Raw genomic sequence first — 22,047 nt, 5'->3', positions numbered from 1 at the left:
TAATATTACAATGTTAGTCTCAAAACATGACTTTATTTTCATACCGTTTCAGCTTTATTCCCACAATATTACGATTATTCTTGCAATAATCGTAATATTGTGTCATTACGACCTGTATGTTTTGTTATATGATGACTATTGTGGAATTTTATGAGTTTTTTCTTTTTTTAAAAAAACATTTTCACTGAGGTGACATTAAACTAGTTTAATCTGTAGAACAACAACAAAAAAAAAAAGAAAAAAAAAAGCTGCAAAGTTGAACAGGACGTAGCTCTTCCTACTCCACTGACAGCCAACAGCTCTGCTGGAAATGCTGGCAAAGCAGGAAATATTGATACCACTGAACTACACACCCAACAGAGTAAAACTATTCCTTCACTTCATTTTTTTTTTTTTTTTTACAGAAAAAGCATCAGTTCAGTGACTCGGGAGCTGATCTTTGCTTTTAATAGCGGAGGATTATGTTCTCTGATTTGTTTCAATTGGAGTCCTCAACACTTCCTGTCGTCCCACTTTAATGTTTCCTGGACATCCTCTATGATCCCAAACACGAGACTCGATATGCCGTATAGGTCATCTATCTGCAATCAGACGAGCAAAACAAACGTCTGAATCCGACCGAATGTCATGTGGATGTTTACTGTATCTGGCCGAAAGGCCAGCGGGCAGAGCTGACCTCACCTTTCCTGTTTCCTTCGGCCCTCGTTGGTTCTGGGTCTCCCTTCTGCATTCTGGATGCTCCTTCACATTCACCTCACACACACACACACACACAGACATGGCGGGTCGGTTCTGCTTCACCTCCGTTTTTATGCTGCTCTTTATGTTGCAGCTTTCTGCCTCCAGTCTAAGTAAAGGTAAGAGATCTGCTTCATTTTTACAATGATTTTGTTGTTGTTGAATTTTTAACACTTTGTAATGATTATATATTTATATTATGGTATAAAGTGAGAATGCAGCTGCAGAATTGTTACATCTGTTTTGGCGTATGATTTTAGTTTACTTTATATCATGATTAAATATTTTGTTCTTTTGTATTCAGAAAATATGAACTAAACTAACTAGTGAGCTAAACATTCTTTTTTAAAACCAAGATTAGCTTTGAATTGCTATTTATGTTATCAGAATCATATTTATTAGTGGAGTATTTTTGATGTTTTGGTGCAGAGCGTTCAGAGGATTTTCATTTTCTTCAAAGAAAATGAGAGAAAAAAAGTGTAAATATAAGAACGAAAATATGGGTTAAATAAACTTAATCTAAATAAAAATAATTAAAAGTTCTGAACTGGCAGTGCAAGAACGAGAATAGATAAATAAATGTTGTTGCAGATGACAATATTTGGACATTTTCCTTTTCTTTACCCTTTTCCATTATTTTCACTCCGTTTACTTTCTGACCTCGCTAAATATAGTTTCATAACAACGGTCGTTGTCGGGTTTTTAAACTAAATCTCAGTGTGTAAAAGGAACTGATCTGACCGCACAAAATGAGCACCTCAAACAGCAGATACTTTACATCTGAAAGGGTTTAAATGACAGCAGCGTATGGAGGGGAAAAAATGTCTAAACAAAACTACTGAGCCTGTTTACATGTGAAGGATCTGATGAGGCGTTTCAGTCAGTGGTTCTCCAGGTGCCAGTAGATCACGTGGCTCTTTCACTGTGCTTCTAGTACCACTTGTGGGCTTTTAGGAGGCACGCTGAAGATATCTTTGTAATAAAATGTGAGAAATAGAAACAAATCGGCTGTGATGTGGAGCTTATAAACCCCCCCCCCCAAAAACCTAAAAACACGAGTTGTTTCAGTAGGTAACTCTTCAGATCGTCAGAAATGTCTCAAAGGAGGAGAGCAGTGGGAAGGACTTTTGATCAAATCAAAGAAGTGCTAAACTGAACAACGTCTTGTCTAGCAAAATGTACTTTTAACGTTTATCTCTATAAGTGGAGCAGTACTAGATGACATCCTGTGTGTCAACAACAGATTATCTGGATGAGCAACTTTCTTGTAACCTTGTTGTCACCATGTTGAATCCGGAAGTGCTTACCATATTTGGAAGTGTTTTCCTGAGATGCGTGTCTTCCAGTGTGTTCTGACCTGGGTACAGTGGAGCATATGCATGGACAGATGGCGCTTTCGATGCGATGAAGTGTATAAAATAAAGTGTATCTTGGTTTTCCAGAGTTGCACACTTTGGGCTGTAAAAAGTAAACTTTCCTTAGCTACAAAGAATAAATTAACAAAGACATTTTGTCTCTTTGCCGTTTTCTTTTGGTTTCGGATTTCATATTGAAATTCTACAACTCAACACACCTGATAGTAGACTCAGTTTGATTTGGGACCAAAGTTGCAACATTTATTACATTTTCAGCAGCTCAGGTTCGCTTTCACACTTCACCGGGTCTAATAAACCAACCTGTTCAAAAAAACCCTGCATTCACACAAGCGAACTAGACTTTGATTAAAGCGGACCAAACAGAGCTGGTGTGAATGCACCCTTTACATTCCTTTTTCTTTGTCTTTAATATTTGGAAGCATGACCAACACGGACCGAACAGCTTCGTTCACTTCCTCCAAACCTATCGCTGAACTACAACTCAATATCGGCAGAATGCAATTCTAAAACGGCGCAGATTCCGTCAACGTCATTTTTCGTAACTCCTTCTGTTCGCTGACTGGCCCGGTTGAAATTCTACTGGAGGAATCCAGCTCAATGGGAGAAATTCCAGATGGGAGATGAGAATCAAGCGAAACTGCGTGGGAAGAGAATCACCAGGCTACAACCATTTTACTTCTAAATTCTGTATCACACTTAATGTGTTGTGAAACATTTCCGACGGTTTTTAATGATTATTTTATCTTGCGTGGCTCCTTTAAACATGAATTCTTAGAAGCTTTAGACACCATTATAGTATCTAAAACTCTAAGTAGCGCCATACTTAAACATTTTAAACTGTAATATAAGAAGTCACCAATATTTTTATATACTTTTATGTCATTACCAACTATTAGTTCTGTTGTTCAGTTTATGCTGCAAGTTTGGGAAATTTTCTCCACAGTACTCGACTTCCTACTCAAACAACTGATCTTTCAGACTCTGTGCTAATTTTGTGTTTACCGTACTTTTTATTTTGTCACAAAGAATAATTTGATCAAAAGCAAACTATAATACAATCTACACCTTAAAGGTTAGAATTACCACGTTTTGCCATTCGTCACGTTAACGACACGTATCAATTTTGCAACATTTTCAGTCGTGGTCCAGACGGACAAACCCATAGGAATCTTCCTGCTGATTGACGGAGGAAGATACACTTTGAACTTCACCGAAGCACAAGTGGCGTGTTCGTTTCTGAAGGTCACCATAGCAACTATAGCTCAGATGGAGGAAGCCGTACGACACGGACTGGAGACATGCAAGTAGGACAATGAATTTACATGAAACCGCGAGAGGTGGTGTTTGATTCACTGTTGTGTCTTTGTGTGTACAATAGCAGTAAAGTAAATCTCAGTCTCAATATTTCCAAGTTTTGTTCTGCGTTCTTTAATTGTTCCCAACAGGTTTGGCTGGGTGGCTGAGAAGACGGCGGTCGTCCCACGGATAACATCTGACAACAACTGTGGAAAAGGAAACACGGGGCTGGTCCTGTGGAACACGCCGCCTGACAGGAAATTTGCAGTGTACTGCTTCAACGCTTCAGGTACCAACCGGCCTGGCCCGGTCCGACCCGGCTCAGTGAGCATAAGGGATGTGAACAGAAACATTTACTCCTGTGGCTGAGGATTTGAAGTTGACATGTATTTCTCTCTGTTTTAAGCGCTTACGGATCAGAACCAAACTCTGGACCCGTCCACAGCCACCCCACAGTCTCCCAGCTCCTCCACCTTACCGGAAGCTCTGGGCCCAGCCTCGTCATCTGCTGCTCCTACCTCCAGATCATCCACCCAGACTCCGCCTGCAGCGGGAAAGACATCTACACCTCAGCCCACCGAGCAGGCGCCTTCAGCTACAGCCTCTGTTACCAAGACAACAGACTTGTCTTCGTCTTCCTCCCCTGTCAAACACCCGTCCTCACATATTCCCGGTTCTTCTCATCATCTCATCACCTCCACGCCCGCCGGTGTCACTTTTAGCTTTCCAACCTCCACTCAGTCCCCAAGCTCCTCCGTTTCCTCTGAGCCGGAGCTGGAACCATCCGTTGGCTCAACACGCCCCCTGCTGGACGGTAAACATTCCTTATTCTGCTCACAGTTTTACTGGGTTTTACTGTCACAGGTTGGCAAATTGCATTTTACATGAAAAAAGAGCACCAAAAGATGAGGTGAGGAACGACATAAACACGTTCATTTCTTTTACTGTGGACTTCATCAAGTAGTAATACTAATTTATAATTCAAATTGTATTCTGTCACACATCTAGCCGTTTTTAGGATAGGAAGTGTTCAGACTTAAAAAAACAAACTGTTTGTTTCTTTTTCAGCTGCTCACATCAGCCTCATCAGTCTTAGCATCGTTTTCCTGCTTCTCAGTGCAGCGACGGCTTGGTGGTGTTACAAATCGTGAGTCGGCTTCCTGATCGCTTCGGTGGTTTGAAATTCTTCATGAGGAAACTTTGGCTAAACTGTCCTTAGGGACTCTTTCAGTTCTAGGGTTTTACATTCAGCATCAGGACATCTGTTGCATGTCCTTGTACACTTGAGTTTAGAAAAAAACCAAAACAGGTCAAATAGGGGAAACTGCACATCATTTGTGTCTATCCTTCTATATGAAACACAGGATGAACCTTTGGGTTTACTAGTTTCATAAATGTTGCCAGGGATTTAACAATGGAAGTTGTGTCAAACAATTCATACTATACGCTGTACCGTATGACAGGGACTGTACACATAATAATGTTGTGTGTTCTTTTCAGTTACAAGCCATTTTTTAAAATTGTTATATTATCCCTAGTGATGAGCCCCCAGTATTCGTGGGAGTCAGGGACCATGGCTGCCCTTCAATAACTAAAATCCGTGAATACGTGAAACCCACTCTGAAAATATTTCTCCAATACTTTAAATGGATAAAAGCAGCAGAGTCTCTAAATTCTAGTGGTTCGTGTATTTTGGGACTAATCATCTGCATTTCCTGTCTGCTGTGGCGAAGGAATGTCGTCCGCTGGTGTGTCCGGCGCCATAAGGACGACGTAGAGACGGAGATGTGGAGGAACTCCCACAGTGAGATGGACCTACTCAGTGAAGACGGAGCAGCAACGGAACATGATGAAGAGCTGAGCACAAAGTGCAGTGATGTCACACTGTGTGTGAATACAGGGACGGGAACAAACTCTGCAGAGTAGCTGATGTGGTTTAGTTTCTTTCATAGGCCTGGATGAGGCACAACAGACTGAACCGTTTCTCACTGCCGTTTCTCACTGATGAAGCAGACCAGCCAGAGTTGGTTAGACTCCTTTTTTGCCAACATGGTTTAATATTTTTGATGCTTTCTAATGATGTTGGGTGATTCAAGAAGCAGTCATGTTTGTGTTGCTCTTTGCCTTGAAGTAATGGTTAAATATATAGATGTAGAGATTAAGAATACAACAATATGAAAATTTGGGCTGATATTTATATCCGATATATTATTACTCTTGTGGCCGATAACTAATATCTTATATATCTCACTACCCTTTTGATACCTATAAAAAAAACTACCAGCCTGCTGAGTTCAGCGCTGCGTCTGCGCTTCAGTTAAACTCCCCACAATCCTTTGCTACATCACTGCCACTGTCACATGACCAACCTTTTTCCCTCCCCTTCCAGAAACAAACAGCAACAAGATGGAAATAAATATCGGTAGATTATATTGGCCCACATTTGTTTATCGGACCAATTCTGCCATGTTAAAAAATGACAAATCGGCCAATACTGGCGTTAGTGCCGATACATCGTGCATCCCTGGTAGACAATATGTCGGAATGGAAAACCAACAGTACACTACAATAAAGTAGTCAGCATTCGGTCGCCATGTCAACTCCATTGTTCATTTAACATGCTGTATTGTTTACCCAGATTGTTGATTTTTCTGGTTGCGGATATTTTCAATGCACATTTACAGACTGCAGGTGAGTTGAGTTTAACTCTGAACTTTGACTGGACCATCAGATGCGCTTGGTTCCATTTAAAGTATTCTATTGCATTTCTGGCTGCCTCATCAGTATTAGCGAATTTTATCAACTCATCCATGCACTGTATGACAACAATATATGTTTGATTCTTGTTCTTGGGTGGAAAAATTGCAGGAACTACTTTAAGAAGACATAAAGAAATAATAAAAGGCATCTTTTTTTCTACTCAGCTCTGTGTTAAATTAGCAGCAGCTGCTGCCACGTGAATTGTGTTGTTGGGATGGAAATGGTGTTTTTATTTAATTCATGGACCACAAACTCTATAAAATACTTGATAAATGTAACCATAATAAACACTAACTCAAATGGACACCTTAAATGACACAGTCAAGCTTTGGTTGGCAAACTTGGGCAATTTAGTTTTAAATGATCCGGAAATAAATTAGCAAGTGAGGAATTGAGGTTTTACTGACAAGATTCCAGCAGATGTTTGCAATAAAAAAAAGAAATCAAACAAACTATAATTTAAATCAGTTTGGGCAGTTAATATCACATGAGGTTTCTCTAAATTAGAATGAATCGTTATTGGCAACTGTAGTCTTAAAATGATTAGATTCTTTCGTCATTTGATAGAGCATGTGTTGTTGTTATATAGCCAGCTGAAGTCAAGCTTTATAGCTACGGTATGCATGCTGTAACAGTCGTAATACTTTGAACCACATCTGATTTGCAAATGTTAACTCTCACCCTGAGTCTTACTCAGGGGTTGGCCCATTTTAAAACCAAGTTATTCATTTAGAGTAGCATTTCCTATTGAATGTGGATAACATGTTGGTTTTATTTATATATATTTTTTGAATCATTGTTTTGTAATTTGTGTCTTGACAACATTTGAGATTCTGCTTTTATCTTAAAATAAACCCAATTTATAGTTGAACTTAAATAATTTGATCTCCCATGTAAAAAGAAATTACTTAAAAAAAAAAAAAGAATCAAGTGCAGAGATTCATTGTTGCGCAACTTCCCTCCAGGCCACACGGTGGCGCGAACGAGTCTTCCCTTAGAATACACGGGAAGAGTCACGTCACGTTGAAAAACACATCCACACATTCTAACCCACTAGCAGCTGCTGACATTTTTTTGTTGTTGTTTGTTTGTTTTCGAGGTTAATTCAAAAACATTTCCAGTGAAAATAAAGCCGGAAGTCGCAATGCGGCGCCTTGGGCTCCGTTCAGCAGAAAATCCCGTGTGTTTTTCTCACCGACGTGAAGGAAGAAGCGTCCAGAAAACGCGAGCATCAGGTGAGCGAGCAGCTGAGCAGCAGCATCTTCATCATGAACCTCTGATTGATTCTGCTGCTGCAGGCCGCAGCACTCTCTACCTACAACGGTCTTCTTCCGCAGCCTTACCTTAATGTTTGCAGAATGCGTTTCATTTACTTCGAGTCGCTTAAAGAACCTTTACGTGCCTGCGAAAAGATTCCAACAACCCCAGAGTATTTGTCTGTATGAATGGAGGATGTAAAACGAGTTTCTATAAGAAAAGCGAAACGCTTATTTTAAAGATCTAGATTGTTCCCTCCCTGCCCCGCAATGTATTTCCAGTGTACAACGATAAAAATGCTTAAAGGTGCGGCATGCATTTTTTTCAGCATTCTTATGACGTCAATGCCCTGTAAGTACCACATATGGTCAAACAATAGAAGACTGAACAGAAAGCGTCTATCAACAGAGGTTTCACGTAGCCAAGAAGTAACATTTTAGCCTCGTCTTCCTCTAAATATTTTTCTTAAATGGGACTGTCATGACTTTCTTTCCATTCTTCCATAGAGGTCAGATTTGTGGAATGAACAACTTCTAAGGAGGTTCAGTCTGTATTCTTTATGCTCCCCGTTGTGTCTCGTCTTCAGCAGTTTCAGGTTGTCGCGACTGAAACCGTGAACCCTGTGGCTCTAGAGGCTAACGTAGACTGCGCCTTCGCCACCGAAAAGCTGGATGGCACCTGCTGCTACGTCGCTCTTTATCAAGGTGCGTCTCAGAGTGTTGAGTCCTATGGGGCTCCAGGATCAGATCAGGGGTGTCAAGTCAAAGGGACTTGAGGGTCAAAAAAAGAATTTATTTTACCTACTCAACAATAAACAAATTAAATAGTCAGATTTGTTGCTGTAAATTATTCTAGATCCAAAGTTTAAAGGGTTTTGCAGGTTTGCTTTAATAGAAGAAATTTAGCTAATTTTCTATTAGCAAAATGTACAATTGATTTATTTCAAACATGGTAGCAGTATAAAATAACACCCATGAACAAGGACTGCAAAAGACACATTTTTTGTCTTTTGTCTACTCCTGCTCGAACAGGAGTAGGAAGAAGTAAGAAACGTATGAACTTCTACCACATAAACTTGCACCATATTTTCAGATGGACCCTCATTCTGATCAATAAAAATCAGAATTTAGGTCACTCTTTCTCAGAAAATTTAGCAGAGGGAGAGATTCGCATCATTCTTAAACTGAAGTCAGACGCCGTACACAATCAGTGGAGAGCGCGCAAAATGGCTCCTGGGCCACAGCTTGGACACCTCTGCTCTAAAGTTTCATTGTTTCAGGAAAACCCAAAAAATCATGTTTGTTTTTTTTAGACTTTAAAGCTTTGTGGAATTGTCTGTGTTAATAAACCCAATGATATTTGTATAAAAGGTGATTTGAGGGGCTTTTTATTGACTGTTGATGTCTGTTTTTATTAGGTCAGCCTTACCTCTGGGCCAGGCTGGACAGGAAGCCCAACAAGCAGGCGGAGAAGAGGTTCAAGAAGCACCAACACACTCACAAAAGCTGTAAAGGTACCGTCACTTTAGCTAGGTGCACGTTTCCCGCGCTGCAGTGGTTGGACTAATTGATAGGAACAACAGAGTTCTGGTGGTTTATCTCAGCATTTTGGATTTTCTTCCAGATTTCTCCTGGAATGTGGAGGAAGATTTTAAAACGGTGCCCGAGTCGTGGATTCCTGCTCACAGAGTCAAACACAGCAACGGACATCCCATTCCTGACGAGCACGGACACATCCCAGGTTCTGATGCCTTCTATCGTAAAGGAAAGAAACCCATCTTGTTTTAATTTAAGGGTTTTCTCTCATATTCTAAGAAATGATCTGATATTTATATGGTTCTGTAGTTTAAGTTCAAGAGAACAGAAAGTGAAAATTAATTCAAAACTGCCATTTTGTAGTCAACTTTGATGAGACTACAGTGGGATATTAGAATCTGAATTGCTTTTAAAGCTGCAGTGTGTAACTTTGATAAAAAACAACATTTTTTGAAACTGTCATGACAGAAAAAAAATCAAACTCTTCCTCTTTCCAGTACAAGCTAAAAACAACCAATCAGAGGCAGGAGGAGGGTCATAGCGCTGTCAATCAGGCTCGTTGAGAGCGTGAAGTTACCTGCTACACTACAGTTTCTGAGAGCAGAACGTAGCAGATACGTTCTGCTATCATGACAAATCAGAAGGTTGATTGATAGCACTAAGATCCGCCTCCTGGCTCTGATTGGTTGTCGGGAGCGCTGCATTTCTTCAGACAGCAATAGCAGCACAGAGAGGAGGTGGAGGAGTGCAACATTTTCACAGATTATCTGTGCCATATTTTTTAACAAATATGTAAAAAATATCATTTTTATAAACGTTTCATATTGCAGTTTTATTGTGTTTCAGAAGGAAAGTAACAGCATTCAAACACAACTAAATAGTAGATTTTTCACTAAGTGTGACCTGCTCTGTTAAAGGATTTTGGCAGTTTGACAGTTTGAAGCATTAACACATCGCCAAAGCAAGGCAAGACATCAGCAATTGTTGATGCCCATCAATCTAGGAAGGGTTTCTAAAGTCATTTCCTGACAATTTGAAGTATATTGTTCTACTAAGAGAGAGATTATCCACATTTAAGGCCAACCGTACCGGCCTCAGTTAGCACTGTGAGCGTCTGAGGTCATCGTGGGACAGTTAGGAAACGGTCGAACACGTTGCTGCCGAGTTTCGACAAAGACGGCTATTGATGGTGAAACTGCAGGCTGGGTCCCGGTGCAGAAGAGCAAGCAAGCAGTACTGCTGGCACTCCTCCGTGGTGGATTACGAGCTCGGGATGGCTCTGGTTCTGAAGCCCGGCTGCGATGACGACGACCTGCTGGAGATCACAGCGCTCCCACTGGCAGACCTCCAGGACCAAACGCTGGAGCTCATCGGAACCAACGTCAACGGAAACGCATACGGTGAGACAGCTGAGCGCCTGACCGTTTGGGTCCAGCTGAAGGCATAGCGGGAATCCATTAGACCGTGGATTATTATTATTGCTTTTTCTTCAGTTTTACTATTACCATTATTTTTAATTTTGTATCTGTCTCTAATAATCATTCTGCATGCAACCAACCTTTATTGGACCTCAAAAACCATTTTATTTTACAGGATTACAGCCTACACAGTAACGTCTGTTTTGTTATACTAAATGAGATTTTTATTCCCCCGCAAAAAAGTACTTTATGTAACAGCATGAAAAGAAAAGAGCAGCCCCAGACATAAGGTTGGTCATCTGAGAATGTTTTGAGTAATTTGGCATAGCATTGGAAAACAGGAAATTGACTTTTCTAACTTTTCTTATTTTAATCACCACAATTGCCTTTGATCTTTAGCACCTTAGAGCTTATGAACCATTACTATAAAAGACCATCAAAAGCTATAAAAGACCATCAAAGATTGGCCTGATACATTATTGGCATTTGAGACCAGAGCTTTACGTACAACGAATGAAAAAATGAAAACAAAAAACAAAACAATAAATGTTTTTTCTCACCATTTGAATTTAAATAAGGCCAGATGTCTCTTATATTAGGTCATTCACAGTTACTAGAATCACTTATTTTTTTCTAAATGCCACAACAATGAGAGAAAATGTGCCAGAGGTTTTATTAATGTCTTGAACATCAGAAGGTTACACACATTTTCTTAGTGTTTGGTAGAATTGCCTTGATAGGAAAGAGAAGTATATATTTCTGCCAAAAATCTCAGAAATTTTCTAGAAAACAAAAACATGGAGATTTCTGAGTTTGAAAAATCTTATATTTCTAGAAAAAAAGTAAAAACATTTCCACCGAGAAATGTCCAGATTATTTTTTATCTTTTTTCCCAAAAAATGTCTGAGATTAATCTCAAAATTTCAGAGTTTCTGGTGTAAATTTACTATTTTATTTTATTATTTCTATCTACGGTGGCCCTAATGCACCGTTGTTTTAGCAAACAAAAAATCTTATAATGCATAATTATTAACATAGTCACAGATACGTGAAATAACATAAAGTCCCAAATTAGAAACATTATATAGAAGTAGTGTGCCCAATAGTCGCACTAATTAGTGTCAGGTGCTTTGATAAACTAATAATCTGAGAATCTTTTGTCTATTTCTCTTTTGCACAACTTTTCTTCATTCTTAAGTGAATTTTGCAGACACGGCTTTAATAAGTTGTCAGGCCTATTTTCTTAAATATTTTTAAATTTTAAAATTCAGCTGGTCACTGTGGTCAGAATGTACCTTCATCACCCCTGCACTGTTCTTACTATAAAAAATATAAATATATCCAGCTGAGGTGAAGACGATGTTTTTCAATACCGACATTTAAAACGACTTACGTTTCTTCCCTCATAATGGCTTTCATGTACAGCCTAGTCGTCTGCTCTGTTCAGGACTGGGCAGTAAGAAGCAGCCCATCCACTGCCTGGTTCCACATGGCAGCATTCCGGTCAGGAACCCTCCGCCTGTCAACTTCCAGCTGCTCCGCTCCTGGTTCCAGGAGAACTGTGAAGGTCGAGTGGAGGGCATCGTGTGGCACTGCAACGACGGCACGCTGATTAAGGTGGGAGGAGCCAATATTCTGTCACTGAGGCTATGTTTAGGTTTCTACAAAAACAATTTCAAAGGTGTTAAAGGGACAGTATTTTGTATGATCGACTTTTTTGAGCTTTACATCATGTTATGTTATTCCCGCATCAAAAACTGTACCTGGAGTGTTGTTTTGACTCTTTCATGCATGTTTGAGGAATCCTTTAATCTCCATGGCAACCATTCAACTGTGCAAAACACCTGGATGGACCTAGCCCCGCCTTCCAGAAGAAGCTTCTCCTCTGAGCTGCAATTTCCAAGCTTCCCTCCACCATGACTCCCTCTCTCAGCTCCTTAAAACTAGCCAGCAGCAATTAGCAAACATCTGGTGGAACACATTTGCTGAGGAGCTACTTATCGGAGCTACTTCACTGGTTAAAAACGTTATTAATGGGTTAATAGAGTAGCCATGTTGTGATGACTTCCTGAAGGCTGAGTTTGAGAAAAGCCAGGAGTTTCTTAAAAAGACAGAGGCCCAATTTCAAGAAGTTAAGTTAAAAGGTCAAATTTCTTTTTAAGTAATTTGATATATATATATATAGCATTTTTTTTTTTACAACAACTGAAGTTAAGTTACTTAATTGTGCTATAAAATGGCAATATATGGCTGGGAAACATAATACTGCCTTTTTCATTTTGGGAAATCAGTAATTGGCCAATACTTGCATATGAAACCGATCTTATCTACCTCGGCAAAGTCTGAGACCACCAGGTCATGTGCACAGGTGCGCCATTAACAGTAAGTTCCACTGTCTCCATCTTAACAACTTTGTCGCTATTTTTAGTGACTTTTCAGACGGGGAAAAAAAAAAGAAAAGAAAATCGGTATCGGCCAAAAATCGTAATCGGTGTTTAAAGATCGTCGGTCAGCCAGAAAACTGCAGTCAGTGTTCCCCTACTATGCATTTCTGAAGCTGCTTGGTTGAGTCAGTGTGTGTTTATGTTTGCAGATCCACCGGCATCACCTGGGCTTGAGGTGGCCGGATGGTGAAACTCGCCTCGCCAGCAGACCCGCGGTGGTCCGCCTCGGGGGAGCGTCCGTAGCCTACAGCAGCAGCGAGGGCTTGTTGTCGTGGTTTTCCCCGCTGAACGGACAGCGCTTCAGTCGGCTTCAGGACGTGAAGTTCTAGCCGTAAACCTCCGAGACGACGCTCTCTAACAGAAAAACTATCTTTGGGGAACAGAATTAGCAGAAAGTCTTAATAAAAAAAAGAAAAGAAAAAGGTTTTCCATGGACACGGAGTCCTCATTCTGAAGGTGAAATGTGAAGATTCAACCAAACAGCGTTTTAGACTTAAATAGAAAGACGGTTTGTAATAGTCTTTGAAAAAGAAGTGCATGACTTTAATGTGTTATTGTAAATACTGTACATACAATCTTCTGTTGTGATGAATAAAAGGACAATTCTGACCATTCAAAATGATCTTGTTTTTATTGGAAAATACAGAGGAATTCCTTATAAATAATTACAAAACTATAACTCTGTAATAACACACTGTTGGAGAAAAAACAAAAACAGTTAAAAAAAAAAAGTGCTGCTTGGCTGTTTCTGCTGACTTTGACAGTAAAAAAAAAAAAACCCAGAACATAATTAGAACAGCAGCAAACTCGTAGTTAAAAAGTCTGGACAACCGCGTGTTAACTGATGGACACGCTGGGCATTTCAGGCGTCACGCCAAACTGATCGCACACCTTCCTCAGCTGCTCCTCCAGCAGGATGTTCTTCTTCACCTCCAGGTTGTAGTTGTATTTCAAATCCTCCAGCTCTTCGAAAAAGTTCGGGTCGAAGTTCCCCAGCTCCTTCCTTAGCTTTCTCACCTCTGCTTGGAGTTTAGATTTCTGGCTTTCGGCAGCTTGTAGGAGTCTTTTCAGGTTCCCATGTCCTTTGAATGCAACATCTGAGATCAGGGTTTGCTTCCCGTTAACGTACACTATACAGCTAGAAGGACTGAGAACACATCACTGAGTCATTCCTCGACAATCTACAGGACTACCTGGGTTTAGCAGTTGCCATAAGAATGCTATTTACCTAATTTCACTCTAGTGGAAGGTTTTGGGAAAGGAAATTTTGCTGTGGGATTATTTTTCAGTACAATTCAGTTATTTTATCTCCTGACTCTATGGGACCAGTCTCAGGTATGGCCCATTTGTTGAATAAAACTCCACACTAGTGTGCAGCGCAAAGTCTACAAATGCTACGTCTACACAGCAGGCAAATCAATGTTTAATTTTTTTATGATATCCGACTTTTTCATGGCACTCTGAACGATCCAGTTCCGATCTTTTCAGCCCCAAACAATGCGATTTGTGCCACTTCCATATGTGATGCTAATTCGGAGACGTAGTCTGAACAGTCTTTTCGCATTTTGTCCGACTTTTGTGTCACTGACGTGAGACATGAGTCATAATTCTGCACCAGAATAAGCCAGTTCCTGTAAATATGGACGTAGACAATGGCTGAAAATGACCACAACCGGCTAATCATGAACTTAAGAAAGAAGTCTGTTAGTGAAGCGCATCACGTCACAACCCCACCACTCTTAGCTCTGCCTATGCATCCAAACAAGCCTCTGTACAGAAGTTGCAGTCAGTGCTAGACTAAATATCATTTTGTTGTGATTTTGTGACTCCTATTTCTGAATAAACTCTAAAAGTGATCAATAAACAGCTCCATCTATTATTCTTTAAACAGAGCGCTGCTGTGTGACATCAATGATATTCTTATGCGCACGCGGGTCGCTTTGGGGTGGTAAACCGTTCCCACATACTGTAAGTCTCATTGCAGTATGGTTTCATTAGTAGTGTGAACGACCGCGCAGGAAAACAAACATCGGAATTAAGCATCGAGACCTGCTGTGTGAACGTAGCTTTACACATGGACGAGTGAGTCTAGTGGAGAAGAACCCAGCTGCCCTGCAGAAAGTCCTGACCTCAATCAGGTCAGGACTTTCTGAACACTTCCGAGATGAATTGGAGCAGAGGCCTTCTTGTCCAACATCAGTGTCTGACCTTCCAGATACACTTGTGGAAGAATGGTCAAAATTACTTGTAGAAAGCCTTTTTGGAAAGGTTGAAGCTAAAACATTTGGGTGGGCCGACTCTATATTAAAAATTGGATATTAATAACGTTCATGTATGATGGAAAGTGACTTTTGGCAACATAGTAATTAACCTACAACAGAATGTGCACGAGGTGGTTGACTAGATTAAGTTCAAGTCACGTCATGGTAACTGTTTTTGTTAAAGAACAAGCATTAGTATAGTAGGGGAAAAGTGAAGATTCACCAGGTTCTGGAGAAACTCCAGCATCCTGCTCCGGGTCGTCATTCAGCTTCTGTTTCGGCTCCACGGTTGTCCTCTCTGGCTCGGCGCTCTCCAGTCTTCGGACAAATCAATAGTTTAGTTGCATCATCAACTAGTCATCTGGTCATCTCCCTGGTTAAGAGTGTGTTCATGCTGCATCTCGAGTTTAAGATTCAGAAAAATTCTATTTGACTTTTGAAGAATTTCCCAATGTAAACGATCACTAACCTTTATGTACATTATGTTTCTCTTGATTTGCATGAGCAACCATTCCCTTAAACTTTCCCATATGTTGCATAACAAGCACAAACTTCAAAGTATTTCACTGGGATTTTATATCATAGATCAACACAAAAGAGTTCATGACTACAGTGAAAGGAAAAAGGAAACATGAATGCATTTCTGTACCTCTTTACTCTAATACCCCTTAATAATGACCATTAGGTTCTGGTTGGTGATCCCTCTTTGTAAACAAACATACAATGCAACAAAATATATAAATGTCAACTTTTAGAATATTTCTTCTCACTTTTATTCACCATTCAATACTTATTACTTTGATTTAGCATGAATATTGAACTGACTTTAGTTGCCCATGAGGTCTGTGGTAATATATTATTAATTTAATCATCAGATGCTCTTGTCACAATAAAACTTCTTCACTCTTTTAATTATAGGAAAATGTGTATTTTTTTTAATCACACACCAAATTTTATATCACTCCAACTTTAGTTCTGAGGTTCCTTTAGTCTTTTTCAGACACTTACTTGTCCATTTTGTGGTTGCTAACTATGTTAGCTATGCTATCTTGAGGAGAAATTAGACTGATAAATTTAACTGGTAGCCAATCAGATAGATAGGCATGGCAAGTAATATTTCATAAAGTTATTTTGATGTGTTTTAATTGAAAAACGCATCAGATTTATTATTTTTTTAAAGTGTAATTAAATATTTATGGGATTGAAATATTCTTTTTTTCCAACTTTCCGAGTCCCCCTAGCGCCCCCAGTGGCCCTCACTTTGAAAAACACTGACCTAGTAAACCATTTATGGTGTGTGTGAGTCTGCCCCAATAATGCTAACAAAGCTAGCTCAAACACAAATATTTTTTAATCAAATGAAGCATCTACACCGTAAGAGTCCACTTTTTCCTCACAGTGCCTGTTTTGCAGTATGCTAGAAATACAGTACAGACCAAAAGTTTGGTACAGACACACAGTTGTGTCCAAACTTTTGGTCTGTACTGTACATGGGCAGTGATGATGGACAAAAATCACATAACGGTAATTTACATACCTGACTGCTTGAAGATCCTTGGAGCTCCCCACATTAGTCTTTGGAGCTGCTGGAAACTTTTGTAACAAGTCAACCTAATGAGCAACAAACAGAGGCATAAAAGTTTACCTCCTGTCACCATCGGCAAGAAAGTCTGTTTTTCTTGTATTATTATACAACATTCAATGAAAAATTTTTTTCTAACAGTAGTAATGTTTTCAGGAGCCTAGTTATCCCCTAGGACAATAATTCCAGTCAGCGAGTCAGTCTGTTCCGACTCGACTCTTATTTTGCGGTACCTGATCTTGGAGCTGCCTTGCCCGCGTCTCGGCCCACTCCTCGCGCCCCTTGGCCTCTTTGAGCTGCTGCTTGAGCTCCGACACGCTGGAGGTCTTCTGGGAGAGCTGCTCCTCCAACTCCTTCATCTTGTTCTCAAACATCCTGCAAGTTGAACACACGACTTGCAGGAACAACACACAGCCTTGTGGAAACAAGGTTTGCCCTTAGTTAAGTCTTAGATCTTGTCACGTTTAAGACTAGTTAGTAGGGGTGCCCAAAGTCGGTCCTCGAGGGCCGGCATCCTGCACGTTTTAGTTCTCTCCCTGGTGGTAGCAACGACCTTTTCAGCATGTCAAAGTTATTCTTAGGTCTTCTAATGAGCCATCATTTAATCCAGGTGCGTTAAACCAGGGAGAGAACTAAAACATGCAGGATGCCGACCCTCCAGGACCGAGTTAGAGGCCTAAAGCTGAAACTTCATGATGACTTTTTAAAACCTTTAAGACCTGTTGTGCAGCTTGCTTTCACCAATAGTTTTTTTCTTGCTGCTCTTGCATAAAGACCAGATTTGTGGAGTCAGTTAACAATGCTTTGTCCAGTCAACAGATTCTGCCACTTTAGCCTCCAGAGTTGTTTGTCACCAATGCTCTCCATACCCAGCCCAGTCAAGGTGGAATATCAACAACGCTGTTGTTCGATATAAACATTTCAAATTTTGCCACACTTTTCAGACTTTTCGTCACAATTATGTGAAACTTTGTGTAGGTCTGTCGTGTTACATCCCAGTAAAACACATTCCATTGTTTATTGTGTAACATCCTAAATTGTGACAGATTTCTAGGGTTGAGGGTGTGAATACTTTTGCAGTGCTCTGAAGATTTTGCTGACCTGGCAACTGACAGTGGCCCTGGAAGCTTTGCCTTCGGGCCCCACAGCGGCAGCTTTGGACAGAGCTGCTCGCAGCCTCTGCCTGGTTTCCTCCAGCTCAGACTCCAGCTTCTCATTGGACGCCTCCAGACTCGTCCTGCTCACTCTCAGCCTTCTCCGCCGCCTCCACTTCCTGCCCAAGTGCAACACGGACACTCAGACAAGACCATTGACGAGAAACTGGTACTCGGAAAACTAATGGAACATAAATAAAAAGTCACCCTTTTGATCTCTCTGCGGAGGCGCTCGTTTTCCACCACGATCCTCTCCAGTCCTTTGGTTTTGGATTCCAGTTTTGCGCTCAGCTCAGCTTCGCTTCGATGTTTCAGCTTCTCATAGTCAGCCTGGAAGAAAAACAACGTTTTCCAGTCATCTGCAGAAACAAAACTCAGCTACGCTTGAAGCGTACAAGCAAACAACGTGCCGACCTTCAACTTTTCATTTTCCTTCTCCAAAGCGGCAACTCTGTCTTGCTCTGCACGGCTGCTGGATTTCTTCAGCGCCTCGTTCTCCCTCTGCACCCTCTCCACCACCTTCTTCATCAGACCAATGGTCTTCTCCAGCTCAGGGACCGTTTTGCCGCTGTAACCAGCCTGATGGAGAACAGGTTTTAAGGAAAATGTTGAAACTTAAAACTGCAGTGTGTAACTTATAAAAAAAATATGTTTTTTTTTTTTTTTTTTTTGCACATTTGTTAAAATTTTCAATATGTCATAACAGTATAAGGTTTATACATGTGAAAAAAAACTGGAGCTCCTCTGCCTTCTCCCAGTGTTCCCAGTACAAACTGCAGAAATGCACCACTCAGTCTGAAACAACCAATCAGAGACAAGAGGAGGGTCTTTACTCTTAGTGCTGTCAATCACTCTCGTGCTCCCCGCCTCGCAACCTTTGCGAAAGCTGGTTCACCACGACGTAACCTGCCACGAATGCTACGGCTAGTTAGCGTGGCCGCCGATGACAGCGGATGAACCTTTTTCCTGGAATGGTGAGTTGTTTCTCCACCGTTGGCACATGGAGTAGCATTGATTGACAGCGCTAAGACCCTCCTCCCAGCTCTGATTGGTTGATTTTGCCTGGGAGCTGTGAATTTATTCGACAGTAATACTAGCTCAGGGAGGAGGAGATCGATTATTTCACTGTTACGTTCATAGTGCAACAAATATGTTAAAAAATAGATGTATTTTTTTAAAACTTACATACTGCAGTTTTAAGTTACTTTTATCAATTTAAATTAAACTATGTTCCTGGAGTGTTTCTAAAAAAAAACAACTCATCTGTCTGCACATCAAAGCAAAGCTCTCTTACTCCCCGTAGGTGTGCCAGCTTCTTCTCGGCCTCCGCTCTCTCCTGTTTCAGAGCCGTACACATCTCCCTTAGGTCTGCAATCTGATTCTGTAGAAACAGAAAAAATATATATATTTACAGTCATGATTAAAAAAACCCCAGCACACCTGCTTTGAATTATAGAGTCTTACTTAAAGGATTTGAAACAAAACATATTCATGTAGTTAGAATGGCCCAGTCAAAGTCCAGACATAAACCCCATCGAGAATCTGTGGCGAGATGTGCCGTGCCCCAGCAAATTCCCTTGAAAGGCAAAGGCTGCAATGCTGAAAAAGAAAAAATCACCGAACACAGCAGCTACCCTGGCTTCAACCTGTTTGACCCGCTGACCTCAGGGGGGCGCTACATCTGCATGAAAACACTGAAAAGTAGCTTCTTCCCAAAAGCAACTAACACGCTCAATGCTCACATGCACTAATTATATGGTGGTTATATATGTGTATGTGTGCATGTATACATTAATTTATTACATTGTTGGCACTATTTGAGTTGAATTTAATATCACAGGTGCAAACACGCAGCATTTTATTTGTAATTGAAGCGTTTTGTTTGTGATTCTAGCATTTAATTTGCGATTGAGTCCTTTTTTGTTAGGATTTGTTTTGCTGATTGACGGTTTTTGCTTCTATTTTCTGTTATTACAGCATTTTCTTTGTTTGCATCGCTTTTCTGTTGCATTTGTTTTTTGACATGTGCTTACACCTCATTTCACCTGTTTGCAGCTCATTTCGCCGTTTGCTGCGTGTTTTCACCTGTCAGCTACCGTACCTTATAGTTGGTGTTCATGTATTAACTTTCCAATCTTCCAATAACACACAAATACCAAGTGATATTTTCTAATTTCCTGTCAATTTTTAAAAAAACAAACAGTGGACTGCTTAATGAATGACTGTACTAGCGTCTAACACCGGGCTTAGCAAGTTTTCTGGGGGAAACCCTGAAATTTTAATTCTAATTTCCCAAGAGCCCCACTTTAGAGTCTTTAGGCCTCCTTTTGTATGTGAGAAAAAACAAACAAACAAAAAACCACCCGCAAAACAAGCAAGGCTCGTCTGATTCATCTTTCTAAAAACAGAATCGAGCAGCACAAGTTAGCTCTTCTAAAGCATGGGGGTGGAGGAGTGATGGTTGGAGTGATGAGCTCGTGTTGCAGTTTGCAGTGGTGGAAATGGGTCACAGAATCAACAACAGACTCATCTGTTTGCCGCAGCGCAGAAATCTGTCAGACAGCTGGAGTTTGGGCCACACTGGGTCTTGAAACCGCAGAAGACCTCCAAGAATTGAAGACATGTTGTAATGAAGACAGTTGAAATTCCTCCATGACGATGTAACTCAATACTGGAAGTTATTGCTGCTTACAGCGGGTATACAAGCTTTTAAACCATGGGTTGTTGTTTTTTGAGGGGGGGTTTAACACACGTCTTCATTAAATAGTGACAGTATGGAATCAGTTTTGTTCTTTTACATCTGAATATTTTTAGATCCTTTAAAAGACAAGATCTCTTTATTATAGCCTAACATCTAAAACCATAAAGGTAAAAGGTGTTCTTTCCATTTCCAGTGAAATATAAAAGTAGGCCCGACACCATAAACAATGAATCAGTTAATCGCATGATAAATTAAAAGAAATTCAAAAGTTTTAATTTGCTTGATTTATCAGTTTTCTCTTTTCTCTCTTTCTACCAAAACTGATCTTCAGTCTGGTGATTTGGTCTCAACTATCCCTTTCTTTGAAAGATTATTTTGTTTACAGAGACTTCATATTTTATTTAATTTGTTTTCTTTATTTATTTTGGATATTTCAAATGTCTTCCAGTTCTAGTATTTAAATGTTCATTGGAATTCAAAGTTTATTGGTCCTTGAGAATGTGTTCTTGCTTTATTATGCCATTATTACTATTATGTGACTTGAAAGTGGTCTCAAAACAACAATATTATCATTTATTGCAATAAGTTCTGAGTCAATTTATCATCCAGCAAATTAGGTTATCGTGACAGGCGTATAGAAAAGACCTTTCAGTTGTAAAATCCTAAAAATAGGCACTGTTTCTTTGTAAGATCAGCATGTTTGGACATGTGCTAGGCTAGTGGGGTGTTTGGGTTGGTCATACCTTCAGCCTGGGTAAGTCTTGGTTGGCCTGCTCCAGTTGGAGGCGCAGCTCCAAGTTCTCTGAGGCCAGCTTGAGGTTTTCCTTTGAGATGTCCTGATCTCTCTGTGATGGAGTCCCGGTCCCGCGTCCCGAAGTCTAAAGAACGGCAAAGTCTCAGAATGAGCCACACGTGTCCAACGGTTGTGTACCGAGAAAATGCAGTGGAGGGAAAAGCTGTAGGAAGGAAAATGGTTAACAGTAACTGTGCTTCCATTGACCATAGAACTGTGCAATTTGATATTCTGAAAATAAATTTGCAATTTTGGGAAAAAATTGTATTTATTTTTTGATTAAAAGTTTTGTCACTAAAATGAGATGGATTTTTTGGCTGTATCTAAATTGGTTTATTTTACAAAACTGCAATGGCAACACTTTTTTTGCACACGATCAACAACCAGATGTTGCCACTGCCTCAAACCATGAAGAAGAAGACAACAAGAAGTGGTTAGACGATGATGGCACAGCATTTTTTTTTTCTAACGACTTACCTCATGAACAAACTTATTCATTAATTCACACCATTTCATTAACAGAAATGGTGCAAATGGTGTCCACTTTTCGACATTAGCGGAATATTGACAAAGTCGATTCTTCACATTCCCAAATTTGAAACATTTGGAATGGAAACACAGCTAGTGTCTTCCTTTTTTTTTTTTTTTTACATTTTGTCACCTTAAAACCACAAACATCTGTGTGTTCTGGGGGGATTTTATGTGACAGACCAACACAAATGTGGAAGGAAA

The 22,047-nt window shown here is 40.2% G+C and overlaps 3 protein-coding genes across 3 annotated transcripts in view; 2 read left to right on the top strand and 1 right to left on the bottom strand.

Annotated features, from left to right (window-relative positions):
- Window positions 1-580: 580 nt before the first annotated feature.
- On the top strand, window positions 581-6,329 carry lyve1b (lymphatic vessel endothelial hyaluronic receptor 1b). Its single transcript, XM_032545870.1, has 6 exons — window positions 581-857; window positions 3,253-3,418; window positions 3,560-3,699; window positions 3,817-4,224; window positions 4,479-4,557; window positions 5,144-6,329. Exons 1-6 carry the CDS (start codon window positions 623-625, stop codon window positions 5,334-5,336), a joined length of 1,221 nt encoding a protein of 406 aa, XP_032401761.1. The 5' UTR covers window positions 581-622; the 3' UTR covers window positions 5,337-6,329.
- On the top strand, window positions 5,955-13,443 carry rlig1 (RNA 5'-phosphate and 3'-OH ligase 1). The gene is given in 9 exon segments (XM_032550240.1): window positions 5,955-5,968; window positions 7,303-7,405; window positions 8,014-8,131; window positions 8,845-8,940; window positions 9,051-9,167; window positions 10,164-10,186; window positions 10,188-10,362; window positions 11,828-11,997; window positions 12,974-13,443. Coding segments are annotated over 9 exon segments (996 nt in total). The 3' UTR covers window positions 13,154-13,443.
- The window catches only part of cep290 (centrosomal protein 290), a 67,714-nt gene continuing 59,012 nt past the window's right edge, over window positions 13,346-22,047 (bottom strand). The window contains 10 exon segments of the mRNA XM_032545902.1: window positions 13,346-13,906; window positions 15,309-15,403; window positions 16,623-16,696; window positions 16,901-17,061; window positions 17,777-17,918; window positions 17,920-17,940; window positions 18,029-18,151; window positions 18,236-18,400; window positions 19,116-19,202; window positions 21,266-21,400. Coding sequence (XP_032401793.1) covers window positions 13,662-13,906; window positions 15,309-15,403; window positions 16,623-16,696; window positions 16,901-17,061; window positions 17,777-17,918; window positions 17,920-17,940; window positions 18,029-18,151; window positions 18,236-18,400; window positions 19,116-19,202; window positions 21,266-21,400 — 1,248 coding nt within the window. The 3' untranslated portion in view covers window positions 13,346-13,661.

Source organism: Xiphophorus hellerii, chromosome 2 (genome assembly GCF_003331165.1).
Source record: "Xiphophorus hellerii strain 12219 chromosome 2, Xiphophorus_hellerii-4.1, whole genome shotgun sequence".
Lineage (NCBI taxonomy): Eukaryota > Metazoa > Chordata > Actinopteri > Cyprinodontiformes > Poeciliidae > Xiphophorus > Xiphophorus hellerii.
This window is presented reverse-complemented; position numbering and strand designations above follow the sequence as displayed.